The sequence below is a fragment of the Mauremys mutica genome, chromosome 6 (genome assembly GCF_020497125.1).
Source record: "Mauremys mutica isolate MM-2020 ecotype Southern chromosome 6, ASM2049712v1, whole genome shotgun sequence".
NCBI lineage: Eukaryota > Metazoa > Chordata > Testudines > Geoemydidae > Mauremys > Mauremys mutica.
Window position 1 is genome coordinate 84,647,678 of NC_059077.1, and position 18,382 is coordinate 84,666,059.

At 45.4% G+C, this 18,382-nt stretch overlaps 1 protein-coding gene across 2 annotated transcripts in view; it reads left to right on the plus strand.

Moving 5' to 3' along the window:
• The window catches only part of FANCC (FA complementation group C), a 135,452-nt gene that overhangs the window by 96,902 nt on the left and 20,168 nt on the right, over positions 1-18,382 (plus strand). For both annotated transcript variants that reach the window (XM_045022462.1, XM_045022463.1), the window contains exon 10: positions 3,040-3,092. In XM_045022462.1, coding sequence (XP_044878397.1) covers positions 3,040-3,092 — 53 coding nt within the window. The remainder of the gene's footprint in view (positions 1-3,039; positions 3,093-18,382) is intronic.

Here is an 18,382-nt window from a genome sequence, read left to right on the forward strand (position 1 = left end):
GTCATCATAGCAGAGAGGCTCATGGGTTACGCTATATCCTCCCAAAGAATCTTGAAATGGATCTTGAGCTGTATCTTGCTCTGCTGGCAGCTGTCTAATCTTCCCCCTCCTCTTGGGGTAAGAGCTCAAGCAACACCTATGGCATCACTTCAAGATGTGCCTCTGCTTGATATTTGTAAGGCAGCTATGTGGAGCTCAATCCACATGATCTGTGATCATGCATTGTACTCCCTATATGAGTACTGTTCATCAATCAACCACATATACGTAAGGACCACAACTCAAAGAAGAAGAGAAAGCTACTTATCTTATAGTAAGTGGAGGTTCTTTGAGATGTGTGGTCCCTATCTGTATTCCACTATCTTCTCTCCTTTCCCTCTTCTTCGGGTCTTCTCTGATTCACGATGGAGAAGGAACTGGAGAATGATCAGTTTGTCCCGCCCTTTATCTCCTTAGTTGGAGGGACGAGGTGAGCCAGGGTGCATGTGCGGACCAATGGACACTGCTTTCCAAATTCTCCAGCTCCAGGCAGATGGAGCACATGTGCGTCCACAGTGGAATACAGATAGGTTCTTTGAGATGTGTGGTCCCTCCAGTCAGGGAAGGTAAGTAACTTTCTTTGCCAGTCACCAATATTGGCTCATTGTTTCCTTATACTCCCCCATCTGTCTATATCCATCTACTGTCTCATGTCTTATTCTTAGATTGGAAAGCTCCTTGAGGTAGGGACCATCTTTTTGTTCTGTGTTTGTATAGTGCCTAGCACAATGAGGTCTTGGTCCATTACTACGGTTCCTAGGGACCACGATAATACAAATAATAAATAACAATAAGCCATAGGCTCTGGTAATGACTGTGCTATTTCACTGCACCCTGCCAATGAGTTGGATGGAAACATTTCTGTTCCTTGCACAAAGCACATGTAGTTGAGCTTTGCTCCAAGAATAGGATTTGGTCCTCTTTAAAACAACCTCCAGTATCCAGTGGCAATGTAACCACTGTTGACGCCACAAGCAAGTAAATGGCTTATTTGCTTATACAGTCACTTTATTACTATAGGCAAAGCACTAGCGACAGCTATAGTCAAGGCCCTGTGAGCTCTGTATCAAATCTGACCTAAATTCTGCAGCAAGGGACCCAAGGCCTATGGAACTCAAGTAGAGAAGGCTGGAAATTGTCAATTTCAAATAAATTAAAATATCGATGTTTGTATTGAATTAAATATGAAAACTAATAATACAACCAGTACACTAATCCTTGGGTTACTTAATTAAAAAATTATGTTAAAAAATTGTAATTAACTCTAATTATACCGATGGGATAGAACGTGAAAGTATCATAAAGTGAAAATTTCATAAAAATGTTGTGGTGCTTGTCCTGAAACTTACGTAAAAGTTGGTCTTTTTATAAGCAAGTGTACAAATAATGTTATTTTAAAAGATATACATGCTGTAGCTGAAAAAAAAATAAAACAAAGATGGTTCAATTTGATTGATTCCCCTAAAAAACTAAAAGGTATCAATATATTTTGTAAAGTACCTTAAAATAACAATATTTTCCTGTAAAAAAAATCACATCCACCTAAGTCGTCTACCTAGTTTTCTTCCAAGCACTAGATGTTTGGAGACTTCAGCCTTGCAATAAGCTGCATGCTGTTTTTCACACATGCCTAAAGAGCCGGCTGTGAATACTCTTGAACACTAGGTGGCATACGTTCAATATGACAACATAACTATAGCTGTCTGACAGAAAAAATGAGTGTTAAAACATGAAAATGAGGTGCCACCTAATATTTCCAGTATGGTAAAGACAGCTGTGAGAAACAAGGAGCTGGCCTTTTCAGAGTTTTCCTTGACAGTTTATACTAATGGCTATTTTATTTTATTTTTAAGGTTTATATGTCTGGTAAACGCTCCATATAAACTGTTTAAAAATATATATATATTTTTTTAAGATGCTAGGTGCTTTGCAGCTTGAACTAGATGTACAGAATTTTAATTTAGACCTTTGCTTCAGGCACTTTGGGTAAGGGCCATGACAGTAAATACCCCATGGAAACAGATTATTCCATCCCTGGATCCTGAAGTCTAAAAAATGCATTTTTTTTAGACACTTTTTTTAAAAAATTGAATTATTCTTCAGGACTTGCTTTCTTACCAAATCTTTAGATGTTTTCCTTAGCAAAAAGTTATGCCTGTCACTCTTTTTTGTTTTATAAAAATTAAAATCTGGGTTTATGCAAGTGTTTATCTTGTTGCCACTGTGATGAGTGCTGTAGAAGAGCCTAAATCTTATAGGTGAAAAATATGGGTTTATTTTGGGGCTTACATTTACTAATATACCATCTCATATAGTAACTGCCATAAAATGTGATGGTCTTATGTGTGCTGTTATATCATGGCACAGAGAGGATGAAAAAACTTAACTAATTTAAAAACATATTTTTGGGCTCTAAGATGCAGTAAATGTTTTAGGTCACATTAGAAATGCCAAGATACATAGAAGGGTTTGGGATTATGAAAAAATGTGTCAGACCAAAGTGTGTACCATAGTTGCTGAACCATGGTAGAGAAAAGAAGGCAAATTAATTTCTTGTCATTAGTTTTGTTGATGTAACCAGAACATCAATTTGCATCCAAAAGGGATAGTATACAGAGGAAACTAAAAAAAAGTTTGCTCATCTGCTCCTTTCTCTTGGCTGCAGGAGTTACATGCATAGCAACCCTTTTTCATCTGTCTGCCACCCTTAATATTTTTTAGTTAAACTTGTCATACACAGTTCTAGATCACAGATGTATACATTTATGAACTGTCTAGTCTGCCTAGTGTAATTGTTAGTCTCACACCTTCCTTGTTGTTTTTTAGGAGTCTAATCCTGGGATGCTGAGCCCTTTACAGGATTTGGTCCAAGATCGCTAGTTTAGTAACTGCAGCATAGTAGTGTCCACTGGCAATGCTGTACATTGTACAATGAAAGCTAATTGTGTGAGAGTTGCATCTTAGTTAGTGTCTAATTTTCTTCCATTTCTCTTTTGATAGCCACAAGCAGCATGCCACCCTCCCATCTTCAGAATTGTTGATGAAATTTTCAAGTAAGTTTTGGTAACTTTTACAGTGAGGATTTTAAATTTTCTACTTTTAGACTGAATGTTGATATAAAAAGAGTTTATTGGTTATAAACATAGAGGACTGAGAGTTCGGAATTCTGGGGCCTGTGACACTGTTTAAATATGTGATCTCTGATAAACTCTGAACCTTAGTTTACTGTTTTGTAAAATGAGTATAATACCTGTGTCGTGTAGTATTGTGAAACCTAATGAATGTGGAGCACCTTGAGAGCCTCATATAAAAGGCATTATGGCCTAGATCCACACAGGTGACTCAGGCATTGCAGTTCCTAATGTTTAGGTACCTAGAATATCACTGGAACAACAATGGGATCCACAAGCCAGGGCACTAGGCAGAGAACTGCCTAACTAGCCAATGGGAGATGCTGATGGAGAGGGGTGTATCCTACGCCCTGCCCCTCTCACAGAGTCAGGACCCTAAACCCAGGCTTCTATCTTCACTTGCACTCCACAGCCGGGAACCCCTCTCCTAGAATCAGGTGGCTTAGGTGGCTAATCTGTGTTTTGCAAGAATGAGTTAGGTGCCAGCCTCACTCCACTCAAAATGATGCAGAGAAGAGAAGAAGATGGTGGTGGTGCAGTTCAGTCGGCAGTTATAGCACTCATCCAGGATGTGGGAGACTTGGGTTCGATTTCCCCCTCTGCCTGATTCTGAGAGTGGATTTGAACAGCCATCTCTCATAGAATCATAGAATATCAGGGTTGGAAGGGACCTCAGGATGTCATCTAGTCCAACCCCCGCTCAAAGCAGGACCAATTCCCAACTAAATCATCCCAGCCAGGGCTTTGTCAAGCCTGACCTTAAAAACCTCTGAGGAAGGAGATTCCACCACCTCCCTAGGTAACTCATTCCAGTGCTTCACCACCCTCCTAGTGAAAAAGTTTTTCCTGAGAGTGCCCAAACTACTGGGCTAAGGGATATTCTGACGTGGGTCTCCCTCAGTTGCCTGCTGAAGCTGTTCCACTGTGTATAAACAGAGGCATTTTGTCAAAGAGAGAAAGTGAGAGAATGACTCTCTAGCCTGGTGGTTGGAGCACCCACCTGGGAGGTAGGAGACCCAGGGTCCAGTCTCCCTGCTCCAGTGACTCTTCTCTCCTCAGAGTTGGGAGACTCCTGTTCAGATCCTTCCTCAGAACCAGGCAGAAGGGGGAATTGAACCAGGGTCTCCCACATCCAGGGGTGAAAGTAACTTAAAGGACTTACCGGTACTCTGGAGTCCTGAACAGGAGGAATGGTCTCAACCAGAAGAGGCAGGGCCTTTGTATTCCCCAGGCACTTTAAATCAAGATTTAAAGGCCCCAGGGCTCTGGCTGTGGCTGGGAGCCCCGAGGCCTTTAAATCACTCCTGGAGCTCCCAGCTGCAGAGGCGGCTGGGAGCTCAGGGGCGATTTAAAGGGCCCTGGGCTCCCGTCACTACCACAGGGTTGCCCCGGGCCTTTTAAATCCCTGCCCAAGCCCTGGCGCCACTACCCCGGGGCTCCAGCGGGGCTTGGGTGGTGCTTTAAAGGGCCCGGGGTTTCGCTGCTGCGGGGAGCCCCCGGCCCTTTAAAGCGCTGCCCGAGTCCCTCTGCTGGAGCCCTGGGGAAGCAGTGGCAGGGCTCGGGTAGGGATTTAAAGGGCCCAGGGCTCCCTGCAGCGGCCCGGGCCCTTTAAAGCACCACCGGAGCCTTGCCGCCGCTGCCCCAGGGCTCTGACAGCGGGGCTCAGGAGGTGATTTAAAGGGCCCAGAGCTCCGGCTGCTGCTGGGAGCCCCGGGCCCTTTAAATCACCAGCCAGTCTGGTCTGGTATGGCGTACTGGCTCTTGCCGGTTCGCCGTACCAGCTTACTTTCACCTCTGCCCAGATCCTTGGTGAGTGCTCTAACAACTGGATTAAAAATTATAAGGTGGGCAGTGGCGGCACCCCGACCACTACCTGCTGCCGCCACTTTTTGAATGGGGCACGATCTGGTTAGGCATGCTCTGAGTACAGCTAGAGGAGAGGGTTCTGGAAGTGAGACAGGCATTTTTCCATCTGTCTTTCCCTGATTGGTGGTTCTCACTGGGGCACAGAAGGTAAATAGGTGTCCAGATGTCTAGAATAAGGCAGCAGTGCACTTGTCCAGAAACACAAATTTAGGAGCCTAGGGGATGTTTATAATGGAAATTTAGGTGCTGAGTGAGCTTAGGCTCTGTAGACGTGTGGACTCACCCCTGTGGCGCCTCCTGCTGGTTGTCCTTGGGAATTAGCTCTTTTTCCAGCCAGGAGTGCCCTCTGCAGGCCGGTGATCCGCCTGTTCTCTTGGCCTCCATGTCCCTCCCTGGACCCCAATGCCCTTTTAACTGGGGTGCTGCCCCCTGGCAGTACCCCACCAATCTGGGTCTCCCCTCCATGGGGAACCCCCAACCCACTATCCCCACTTTGCCTCAGTTTTGGCTACTGCCCAGTCCCCATCTAGCCCCTGTTCACTGAGGCAGACTGCAGTATCAGCCACTCATCATAGGCAAAGGGGTTTGGTTTTGGACCTGCTGCCTTTGCCTACCCCTGGGCTGCCCTCTGCAACCCCCAGTACCTGTTGTCTTATGCTAGGCCACAGCCTGGGGCTTTCCAGGCTGGAGCTCCCCAGCTCCTCTGCCCTTCCCCAGCCCTGCTCCACTCAGGTACCCTGCCTTTAGCTCCCTGCAGCCAGGCCCTTCGCCCTCTACAGACAGAGAGAAACTGTGTGCTCCTGGCTTCCTTGGCCTTTTTATACAGGCCAGATGTGGCCTGATTAGGGTGTGGCCCAGCTGCGGCCGCTTCCCCAATCAACCCAGCTTTTAGAGCTGCAGCTTTCAAGCCCTCCCAGGCCGCTTTTTAAACCCCTCAGGGCAGGAGCGGGTAACCACCCCGCTACAGGCTCCTACGTCCGATCCTCTGTCCGTTCACGTATCCGGGCAGAGTTCCTCTGGGCGGCGTCCACTGGCTCCCTTGACGCCTTCAAGGAGCAGTGGGCGCTCTCCGGGGTTCTCTGCTCGGTGTCCCCATCAGGCTCCCTTCTTATGACCCTTTGACCGCACTCCTGTCCCTGTTCTGTTATTAGTTGTCCCCCGAAATTAGTGGGTTTCTAAGGTCCTGTAGATCCTCCCCTTAGGCTGCGGGGGGATCCTTTAGCATTGGGCAGGCTTCCGCCCGCCCAGTTTCCCGGAAACCCAATAGATACAGGCTCCTACGTCTGATCCTCTGTCCGTTCACGTGTCCGGGCAGAGTTCCTCTGGGCGGCGTCCACTGGCTCCCTTGACGCCTTCGAGGAGCAGTGGGCGCTGTCCAGGGTTCTCTGCTCGGTGTCCCCATCAGGCTCCCTTCTTATGACCCTCTGACCGCACTCCTGTCCCTGTTCTTTTATTAGTTGTCCCCCGAAATCAGTTGGGTTTTGAGGTCCTGTAGATCCTCCCCTTAGGCTGGGGGGGATCCTTTAGCAGTGGGCGGGCTTCTGCCCGCCCACTTCCCGGAACCCAATAGGTACAGGCTCCTACAGCCCACTTCCCGGAACCCAATAGGTACAGGCTCCTACAGTGTTGGGTGGCAGCCATGTGGGCTTTTTGTGGATCGCAATGATGCCTTAAATTGGGATTTAGGTGCATAAATCTGTGCTTTAGGCATCTAAGTCCCTTTGTGGATCTGGGCCCAAGAACTATTGTTGAACAACTGACCAGATTATGCTTTGGCCCTCAAAACTGAATTTGTTTTATATTTCAATAAAAACTTGTGGTTGAAATACAGTATATTAAAAACGTAAATACTCAATAATTATTGTACTGTTGGCAGTGTAAAGACTTGAGGATTAACTAAAATATTTGCGCCTGTTGATAAGACATCACACAAGTCTGCTGGCTATCTTCAACTATGACACTGAATCTGATCTTTATATTAGTAAGGTATTGAACAACCAGTAGATAAGGAATGTGAGTTTTTCAGTGCATTAAAAATAACCTGAAGCATTATACACAATTCGCCACATGGGGGCTTCCAATTCTTTGTAGTGGGTTTTCAGTTTTTCCTTTTTTCCTTTACTCGACTATCACTTGCACTCATTTATTTATATCATTCTTTAAAAAAGGCAAATAGCCTGTTTCACACTGATGATGTAGCAGGTTTAATAACATGATGGTATATTTAGTGTAGACCAGACATTTATGAGCCTCCGCTCATCAAATGTTCTCCTTCACAAAGAAAAGCAGCTTTTAGGGATATATCTGTTTCCTGGGAATTGCATTAGATTGGATTTACAGCTCAGATGTGAGGTGTTTGCTGGCATAGGATTTGCTTTTTTCAATTACAGAATCTTAAAGTTGACCTGTCCTCGGGAAGAGTGAAAATTTCTTTCACAATTATTTAAATATTGAGGGATCTCCTTGGTGGTAGTTATAGAACATCTTTGATTGATGAGTTCCCTGATTGAGATGCTATTTCATATACATTTGGGAATCGCTTAGTTTTCAGAGGTTTGATGTCTCAGAATGATAGTAAATTATAATCAGGGACCTGTGGGTTCTGTGGTGTATATATTGGACCTAAATTCTGCAACAAGGGTCCCAGTTTCTGTGGCATAAAACTTTGCAGCAAATTTAAATTCCTTTTTACAGCATGCAATAGATGGGGGTGGGGAATAGGAAACCCTTAAAGAAAGTTTAAATATACATTCCCTTCTGATTTTGATTGTGAAAACCAGTGGGATTGTCTAGAATTTATTTTGAACTGTGGAACTCCTTGCCAGAAGATGTTGTGAAGGCCAAGACTATAACAGAGTTCAAAAAAGAACTAGATAAATTCATGGAGGATAGGTCCATCATTAGCCAGGATGGGCAAGGATGGTGTCCCTAGTCTCTGTTTGCCAGAAGCTAGGAATGCACAACAGGGGATGGATCACTTAATAATTACCTGTTCTGTTCATTCCCTCTGGGGCACATGGCATCAACCACTGTCAGAAGACAGGATACTGGGCTAGATGGACCTTTAGTCTCACCCAGTATGGTCATTCTTCTGTTCTTTTGTTCCTTCTTGTGCTGTTGTATACAATTAGGCAAATCCTGGACCATTTGTCAAGGCCAAGCATACAAGGTTGGTACAGGGACCTTTGTAGGAAATGAGGGAAGGAATTGTCTGTCCTAGACCACACTGGATATGTCTACACTGCAATTAAAAATCTGCGGCTGGCCTGTGCCAGCTGACTCAGGATTGGGCTTGCGGGGCTGCTTAATTGCAGTGTAGATGTTCAGGCTTGGGCTGCGAGGTGGGAGGGTCCCAGAGCCTGGGCTGCAGCCCAAGCCTGAATGTTTACATCGCAATTAAACGGCCCCGTGAGCTCAGTCAGCTGACCCATGCCAGCTAGTTGCTGTGTAGTCATATCTATAGTGGCAATGGAGCTATGCTCCATCTACTAGCACAGCCAGAGAGTTGCAGTAGCCCTTGCTGTTACTGTAGCCCAGTTTGTGGCTGAGGCAGGAAAAACCACTGGATCCCTGAACTTACAGATCTACCAGTCCCTCTCCCCAAATCATTTTGTATACATGAAAAAAGTGCAGATCTGCATAAATTCCATAGTGTACCATATGGGATCCTCTGTGACCATGCTATGGGGAGTCAGAATGTATGACATTTATTGGTTTGCTGTGATGTATAAAGCAGTATTTAAAACAATCGGGTTGTAAGAGTGAAGGAATATCCCTGTCATGCAGATTTTCTTTGGCAGAGTGGAAAGCACAGACATTAGAAATGGAAATTTAGTCACTCTCCCTAACGAAGCAGGACTGTGCCCTACAGTATATTTTCTCAAATGTTGCTCCATCTGATTTTAGAAGTCCACCACTTCACTTGGAATGCTATTAGACAGCCTGATAGGCCCTATTGTAAGGAAGTTTTTCTTGTTGTTTGGCATCAGCGTCCCTTTTTTTTTTTAGTTTCATTTGATTATGTCTAATTAATAATCCCTGTGCATCACACTAAATAGTTCCTATCTGTTTTTGGCATCAGGCCTTCCAGTTCTTCTTAGAGTTCTTGCATATGTTCATCATGCTGTAGGTGTGTGTCCGTCTCATGCACTGGTGCCAGAGTGTTTTCCCTAATGGTACCTGGGGGGTGGCCCTGTCCATTCCTGGCTCCTCATGCTCTTCATGGAGGTATAAAGAGGGAAGCCCTGCCCCTCCTTCAGTTCCTTTTTACCATCAGTTGGAACATTTTGTGTTCACAGTCTTGTTCCTTGGGAATAAAGTTGTGCATACTTAGTTTAGTTATTTGCCTATAGGACTGTTTTTCATCCTTGGGATGTTTTTTCTGTCTTATTTTCATTTTATCTGAGTTTTTTCCCTTTTCTTTGTTTTGGAACTGGCAGGCCGCCAGGCCTTGCCAGTACCATGGGAACCTACGCTAAGGTCTCCAGAGTTTAAGCCTTCCTCAGCGATGACAACAGACCACTTGTAGCTGATTATGACGAGGCAACCAGCTCTTTCGGTTTCAACATAGCTCTAGGCCTATGTGGATGTGAGAGACCTTTTATGCCTGTTGGTACTGCCATTGCTGTTGATTTATGCCTGTTCGTACTGCTATCAGCATTGTTACAGGTACTGTGCTCATCGGCTCCAGTACAGTCTGCTGCGGCCCCGTTGGCTTTAGATCTAGTCCCACACACTTAATTGACCTCTGTGTCTACCTCCAGACATCTGGTACCAGCTCCACCTTGTTGTTAAGTAGTGATAGCTTGAAAGCCTTCTGTGCTGCCTCTGGTACTGCATTCCCAGCATATTTAACAGTCCTGGTCTCCAAGAACCTTTACCATACCGTACTGCCTGGCTACTCTGATTAGTCCTCAGACTCTAAAGTGGGTTCCTGAGTTTCACACTTAAGGGCTTCCTCTAGGTCTCATTCTTGTTCCCACAGAAGGCATTATGAGAAAAGCAGAGCTAAGGATTAGGAGGCCTGGCTGACCAGCCTCCTCAGTGGCCTTATTGGATGCTGTTGTGGCACTGAGGTAATCATCTCCACAATTGCTTTCTATCCTCCCTTTCACTTCCTCCCCTGTCCCTCTTCAGGGACCCTTCTCATGAGTCTGTACTAAGACAAGAAGTGCAGACTCTATGTTCTTTGGGTGTTATAGAAAAAGTTTCTCCACTTCATTAAGGCAGGAGGTTTTATTCCCTATACTTTTTTTCCTCCTCAGAGGAATGCAGGCTTGCCTGAGGGCAGCCTGTTGCCCTCAGATTCACCATCTGGACAAAGTGGTAGGTGTTGTCATCTCTGAGCTGGTGGATGAGCCAAGACAGTGTGTGTCAGGGAGTTCCATTGTCTCCACCTCTCCCTTCCATTACTTTGGTAATTTATGCTTCAATTTATGGTGGAGAGTGCCTTTGGGTGATCTTCAGACTCAAGGATTGTGGTCTACCCATGAGGCCCAGTTACACATAAACATTCTAGAGATGCGTGGCGTATTCCGTGCGTGTTAACAGTTCCTGTTTCACTTTTAAAGCAAGACTGTCCAGGTGACAACACCACAGCATTTTTTTTATCTGAACAAACAATATGGTGCCAGATCATACAGCATGTGCCAAGAGGCAATCAAGCTGTGGAATTTATGTATACAGAGCTTGGTCATCCTTAGGGCGTCTCACCTGTTGGGTGTTCAAAATGGCCTGGTAGATTGCTTGAACAGATCCGTCAATGTGGACGACGAATGGTCTCTCAATGTAACCACCCGAGCTGTGGTATATCGCATGCGGTTTCCAAAGGTGGATCTGTTTCTGACTTGACAAAACAGGAAGTATCTTCATTTCTGTTACAGGGCAAGTCACGGCCCCGGGTCAGTTTTGGGCACTTTTCTGTTCCTGTGGTACCCACAATACCTCTGATTCCCAATGTCATTTTCTCAGGCTGAAATGAGATTGAAGCAGAATAATCCTTATAGCTACAGCCTGGCTGAGGCAGCCACAGTATTCTGATTTATACAGTCTATCTACTTGGGGACCCTTATTCATGCCACTAACCACAAATCTCCTAATTCAGAATCATGGGTGAGTGCTGCACCCGAATCCTCAGGTGCTGCATATGAGAGCATGGTTCATCAGTGATTAAATACACAGGAGGTTCACTGTTCAATAGCAGTCCAGAATGTTCTCCTTAATAGTAGAAAATCTTCCACAAGAGTGACTTACCTTAGTAACTGGAAATGCTTCTTCATATGGGCCTCACATGATGTGTCACTGACACAAACTTTGATTCAAACAATTCTGGACTAGTTCTTACATCTTAAGGAGTCAGGTCAAGCCCTCAGCTCCATTAGAGTACATCTGGCTGCTATCTCAGTGTATCACTCGCGAATCAATGGTAGAACTGTTTTTACTAATCCTGTCATGACTAGATAGTTTGTTCCCACTGATTTGGGGTCCATTGCCAACTTGGGATTTAAATTTAGTGTTGTCTACTCTTATGGGACCTCCATTTCACCCTTTAGCTTCCTGCTCACTTCTGCACCTCTCAATCTAGGTGGCTTTCATAGTGCCTGTCACCTCCTTTAGGAAAGTGGGAGAGTTATGTGCACCATTTTATACAAAGACAGGGTCCAACGTAGTCCTCACTCTAAGTTTCTGTGTGAGACTGATTTTCACCTGAATTATTCAATATACTTACCTGTTTCCTTCCAAACGTCACATGCTCATAAAGATGAATGAAGGCTGCACACTCTGGATGAACATAAGGCTTTAACTTTTTACCTGCTCAAGAAAATGCCTTTCAGAGTTCTTCTCAGCTATTTGTTTCCTATGTGGAACAAATGAGAGGTCAACCTGTTACAGCACAGCAACTGTCAAAATGGATTGCCAGCTGTAACACTATGTGGTGTTCTTCGAGTAGTGTCCCTGTGGGTGCTCCACTTTAGGTGTCTTTGCGCCTTGCACTTCTAATCAGAGATTTATAGTAGCAGTGCCCCTGTTGGCCGCACACGTGCGGCAGCCATCTCGCATTGCTCCAAGTAGTTACCCCACGTGCACAGCCAACCATCCCCCAGTTCCTTCTCTACCGCCTTTGGCTTCGGTCAGAACGACAGCAGCGCCCTCACGGCTTTAGCTATTTTTGTTATTTCAGTTCTTTCCCAGCTAGTATCTCTCTCCCTTAATTTCTCCTTTAATTTTCTTTTACCATATTAAAAAAAACCTTTGTTTTCCTACTCCTCCCCTTTCCCCTGCCTCAGGCAGGTAACTCCCAATGACAGAAGAGGCATAAGAACGGGATTATTCCCACTCTTCCTTTCCACATAGGCTCTCAGAAATGCCTGGTTCTCCAGGCTTCAAACACTGCCTCACTTGCAGACTGTCTGTACTGGTCTCCGATGGCTATGCACAGTGTCCCCATTTCCTGGGGGAGACACATATATTTCAAAAGTGTCCCCACTGCAAAAAACTGACAGCTAGGACACAGAAGGCTAGGGATCTCCAGTTGAAACTCCTGGTGATGGAGAAATCCCTCAGACCAGCCTCCAACCGGAGTCCAGGATACCTCCTGGCCAACGGTCGCCAACAGCAGCCTCAGACATGGGATCCTCCTCTAAAATGACTACTAAGGACTCTGTCTCTAAAAAAGCCACAAAAAAGAGGTCTCTTCACCGTAACGAGATTTGCCTCAGAACAAGAGATCTCTGACCGCAAAATCTGCCCCAGTATCAATGGCACTGAGAGCACTGGGCTGTGAGGAGCTAAAGACCCGATGCGGTCTAGCTCTCATGGAGGTGCACGTAGCTCCTAGCTCGGCACCAGTGGAGCCGAAGAAAACACAGACAATGGTGCCACCTGCTGCACTGATACAATGCAGCAAGCCTGCAGCACCAGCAGCCCTCCCTCTCAGTTCCAGCCAGAGGCCACCTCTGTCCTTGGTACTGTGCCTCCCTATACCACAACAATTTATCAGACAGGCAGACCTCCTGATTACTTCAACTCCGGGGATTCCGCTTTTTGGCACCAACGGCACCCCAGCCAGACTGGGACCAAGCTTGGCTACTACCACTGCAGGCTCAATCCCTCCTTTTTCCAGTGATGAGGAGGAGGAAGTGGAGACAGGGATGTACACCCTCACCATTCCTCACCCAAACCTGGACCCTCATGGCACCAAACATCTCTGGATGGAAGAGGCTGGCAGGCTTCACAATGGGTGCCACCCTCCATGGCTCTCCCATCGAACTGGACATACCTGGACCCATGGGCATTATACATCAGGCCCTCCAACCTACCCTGGTCTAGAACAAAGCAATCACCTTCACCACATGCCCAAGCTCCCTCAGAAACGCTTGAGGAGGAAGTAGAAGAACCTGAGGACTGTACCCTCCCACCTACCCATATCTCTTCTTCGTCACCAGACGAAACAATAATGCCACCATTCCCCACATCTAGAGATGACTTTAAATCCTTTCAAGATCTATTTAAACAGGTAGCTGACTTTCTTGACATATCACTGGCAGAGCTACGAGAGACACAGCATAAACTGACAGATATACTCCAGGCTTCTCCATCAGCCAAGGTTGTACTACCCATTAATGCAGCCATTATGGACTGGAAAAAAATTGTCTGGCAGATACCAGCCACAGCTCCACCTTCTTGTAAGAGATCCGACAAGAAGTACTATGTACTGGCTAAAGGGGCTGAGCTTTTGTTCATCCACCCTACCCCAAACTCATTGGTGGTAGAATCAGTTAATCAAAGGGGGAAGCAACCTCAGTCAAGAACCACGCCTTACGATAAAGACTAGAAAAGGCTAGATCTTTTCGGAAGGAAAGCCTACTCATCAGCTACCCTCCAATTCTGCACAGCCAACTACTCGGCCTTATTAGCCAAATATACGCACAACATGTTTTTCAGATGGAAACCTTTATTGAACATCTTCCAGAAGACAAAAAGGAATAATACAAGGTCAACATTGCAGAAGGTTCCCTCATTGCCAGAACGGCCCTGCAGGCTTCTCTTGATTCTGCTGACATGGTAGCACAATCCATTGCTATGTCCGTAATCATGCATAGGGCTTCCTGCCTCCATCTTTCCGGGTTTCCCAGGGAATTTCAAGCAACCATAAAGGACCTTACCTTTTGAATGCCAAATTTTTTTTCCAGCAAGCACAGACATCTCCCTGCATACCTTGAAGGACTCCTGGGCAACATTAAAGACACTTGGAATCTAAGTCCCTGAAAAGAAAAAGAAACAAGGCAGATCCTATAATCAACGATTTCGGACGGCCCCATACACCCAGCCTCAAAGACACTACAACCAATTCCACAAACAGAGGCAGACGAGACGCTGACAACCACAAGATCAGTCGTCTACGTCTCAACCATCACTTCGAGGCAAATGTTTTGAAGTGTTGGTCGAGGACACGAGAACTCCACATTCTCCAATCCTAGAGTTACATCCAATCTCCAGCCCATTTGGAGACCGCCTGTCACCATTCTATCCAGTATGGAAAACCATCACCAAGGACAAATGGGTTCTGGAAATTATTCAGAAGGGCTACTCCATCCCTTTTATCTCTATTCCACCTACCCAGCTCCCTTCCCCATCCCTCTTTGGGGACCCCTCTCACATGCACATGCTAGAGCAGGAAGTAAATCATCTCCTACAATTAGGTGCCATGGAACCCGTGCCAGTTCAACACAGGGGCAGAGGGTTTTATTCACATTACTTTCACACTCAGAAGAAAACAGGTGGATGGAGGCCCATTCTCGACTTGTGAAAACTAAACAAGTTTGTGAGAAGACAACTTTTCAAGATGGTGACTCTAGCAACTATAATTCCAGCATTGGAGAAAGGAGATTGGCTCTCGACCCTCGACCTACAGGATGCTTACTTTCATGTTACCATTCACCCAGCACACAGCGGTTCCTGTGATTCACTCTAGGGAACCTGCATTACCAGTACAGAGTGCTGTCCACTGCCCCAGGAGTGTTTGCCAAGGTTCTTGCTGTTGCAGCAGCACACCTTCACAGACAAGGTTTGATCATATTTCCCTACCTAGACAACTGCCTTCTAAAAGCACCCATGCACCAGGCAGCAATCGACACCACTCACACCACTATATCCTATTTATGAACCTAAGGTTACAAATCAGCCTCCAAAAATCCACTCTGACAGCCATCCAACAGTTGGACTTTATAGGGACACACCTCAACTGCCTCACAGCAACAGCATGACTACCCCAACAACAATTTCTTACTTTAACAAAGTGAATTACAATGGTAATAGACAGCCCACAAAAGTATGCCAGAACGTGCCTACAACTCCTAGGACACATGCCAGGCTCCACATGAGATGCCTGCAGGCCTGCCTCTACAATGTCTATATTCTACCCAGGCACTCACTCAACAGATGTCTTACAGTGCCCAGCAGGGTAAAAGACTCGCTCACGTGGTGGACACAACTTACGAACGTTTGCTCAGGTGTCCCCTTCCAACAAAAACCTCCAGCTGTAACAATCACCACAGATGCCTCTCTGATGGGATGGGGGGGGCACACTTGGATGAAAATACCATCCAAGGTCGCTGGTCCCCAGCAGAGTCCAATCTTCACATAAATCTATTGGAGGTAAGCCTGCCAGCACTTTCTCCCTCTGATCCGCAACAGGACTGTCCAGATTCTTACGGACAACTTGGCGACAATGTTTTATGTAAATCACCAAGATGGGGCCCGATCTCATTCCCTCTGTGCAGAAGCAGGCTGCTTCTTCCTGTGGTACATTTCCAACAACATACACATCATAGTATCCTACTTGCCCGGACTCCAGAATGCAACAGCAGACCACCTAAGCAGGAACTTTTCACAAACCCATGAATGGGAGATAGATCCTGGAATATAGATAGATCCAGGAATACTAAAAACTATATTCAGACAATGGGGATTCCCCTCGATAGATCTCTTCACAATGGCACACAATGCCAAGTGCCTGCAGTACTGCTCTCAGGCCAGACTGGGGCACGACTCTCTGGGAGACGCCTTCCTTATGAAATGGGAAGCCCCACTACTGTATGCCTTCCCCCCAATCTGTCTATTGAGCCATTCCTCCACAAGATCAAGCAAGACAAATCAAGGGTCGACATCATTGCACCAACATGGCAAACATGGTTTCCATACCTGAAACAGATGGCGGTGACACCATCACGAACCCTTCCCCTTGTGCTTCATCTGCTGACACAGGACGCCTCCGGCACCCCAACATTTCAGTACTCCATCTCGAGGCCTGGCCAATCCATGGATGATGGGACTTGAGACACACTGTTCTAAGAAAGTACAAGATATACTACTGAACCGTCAGCAGCTGACCCCATGAAAGACAGACGCACAAATGGAAATGATTCTGTACTTGGTGCCAGGAGAAGCAGATTATTCCACAGTCAGCCGCACTACTCCTAATCCTTGATGACATATTGTCACTAAAATAATTGGGCCTATCTACTAGGTCACTCAGAGTGCATCTAGCAGCCATCACCTCCTTCCACTCTAAGGTGCTCTTTGCTCACCTGCTCTTTGTCCACCTGCTGACTAAACGCTTCATCAAGGGCATAGAGAATACTTATCCCACACTACAGGACTCCACCCCCATGTGGGAGCTCAGTCTTGAGACACTTACACCCCTACAGTCTAAGGAAAATGTGCAGCACATCTTGCAGAACAATAATTATGAGAAGGTGAGTAACTGTTTTGTTTTTTAATTTGAAAAAGTATGTTCCCTGCTCTCTTAGTCATTACCAAACTAAGCTACACATATTAGCTATCTCTAATCTTTTCTGATAAGTCAGTCCCTACAGCCTCATGTTTGTTTTTGTTGTACTTGTCATGAGTCGCTCCAGTTTATTACTATCCTTTCGGTAAAGTTGTACCCGGAAATGAACACAATAGCTCAGGTTCAGTCACACCAGAGTGCTTAGAGAGATATTGTTAGAGAAGGATTATTATTTCCTTGCTTCATGTTTATACTGTCCAAAATTGCATTAGCTTTTTTGAAGACATTTTCTATTAGAAACTCATGTCTGAGTTGCTGTCCACCCCTTTGTCTCTTTCAGCATTACTGCTTCCCATGTCTCACATCCTCCCCATTGAGTTTGTGTTTTGGATTATTTTATCCCAGACATATTAGCTTTTCTTTTTCCAAGTTGAATCTTACTTGTTTTCGGCCCATGTATCTAACCTCTGGAGGTTCCTTTATGGTGTTTCTCTGTTTTTGCTGGTGATCACATCAACTTCCATTTCTGAATTTTAGCAATATAATATGTACTCCTCTTCAGGATCATTAAGGAAAATGTTAAATAAGACACTAACACTGATTCTCGTGGTATCCCACTAGACCTCTTACCCTGAACTTACTACACTGTTTCCAGGAGAAATGGAGAATCTGCTTTTTCTATCATTACATGCCTTTCAAAGAGGGGAATGGAAGGCAGCTTTCCCTGCCCTTAGCTTTAGCTGCCTTTACACTGCCTGCCCCGCTTGCTCAGGTTTATTGATTATCTCCGGTGGAGCAACAATTAGAGCGTTTCACCTGCCTGACATATGAGACTGCCTGGATTGATTTTGTGATTTCACAACTGAAATCATTACGGAATGCACGAGGCTCTGATTATGGTACTGCTGTACCAACTGCAGCTGTACAATATGATTTTGGTACAACATTCATCTCTCTTCATGTTGCTGTTTACTTTTCTAAATCACTAACCAGTCACATCTCATGACTTAGCTGTAACTGTATTACTAAATGATAAAGTTCCATCTCCTTGTATGGTCTTTTCAAATTTTTAAATCTTTTCATTGCCTAATCTGAATATGAATTGGGTTGAACTTTCTTCTTGGAACCTACAGTAAGAGAGCAACTGTGAACAACAAACAATTTTAGGCAATGTGAATGCTATTCTTGCACCTTGCAACATGGCCAAGTGGATTCTGCTTGTTGAATTTTAGGTCATGTCTACATGGGGACACTCAGGAAAGTTAAGGCAAATTGACTAAAGGTATGAAGTCAATACTAATAAATTAGAGCATGTTAAAGTACCTTTCTCCTCACCCATGTGGATGATCTAATTTAGGAGTAAAGTGCATTTATTTAGCTGTAATTTGAGGGATTAAGTCACAGCAGATGGAAACCGCTTACTCCTGAATGAGAGCATCCATGTGGGGGTTTAATATGCTTTAACTTGGCCCAGGTCTACACCAGCCAGGGGGTCAACCTAAGATACACAACTTCAGCTATGCGAATAGCGTAGCTGAAGTCGGTGTATCTTAGG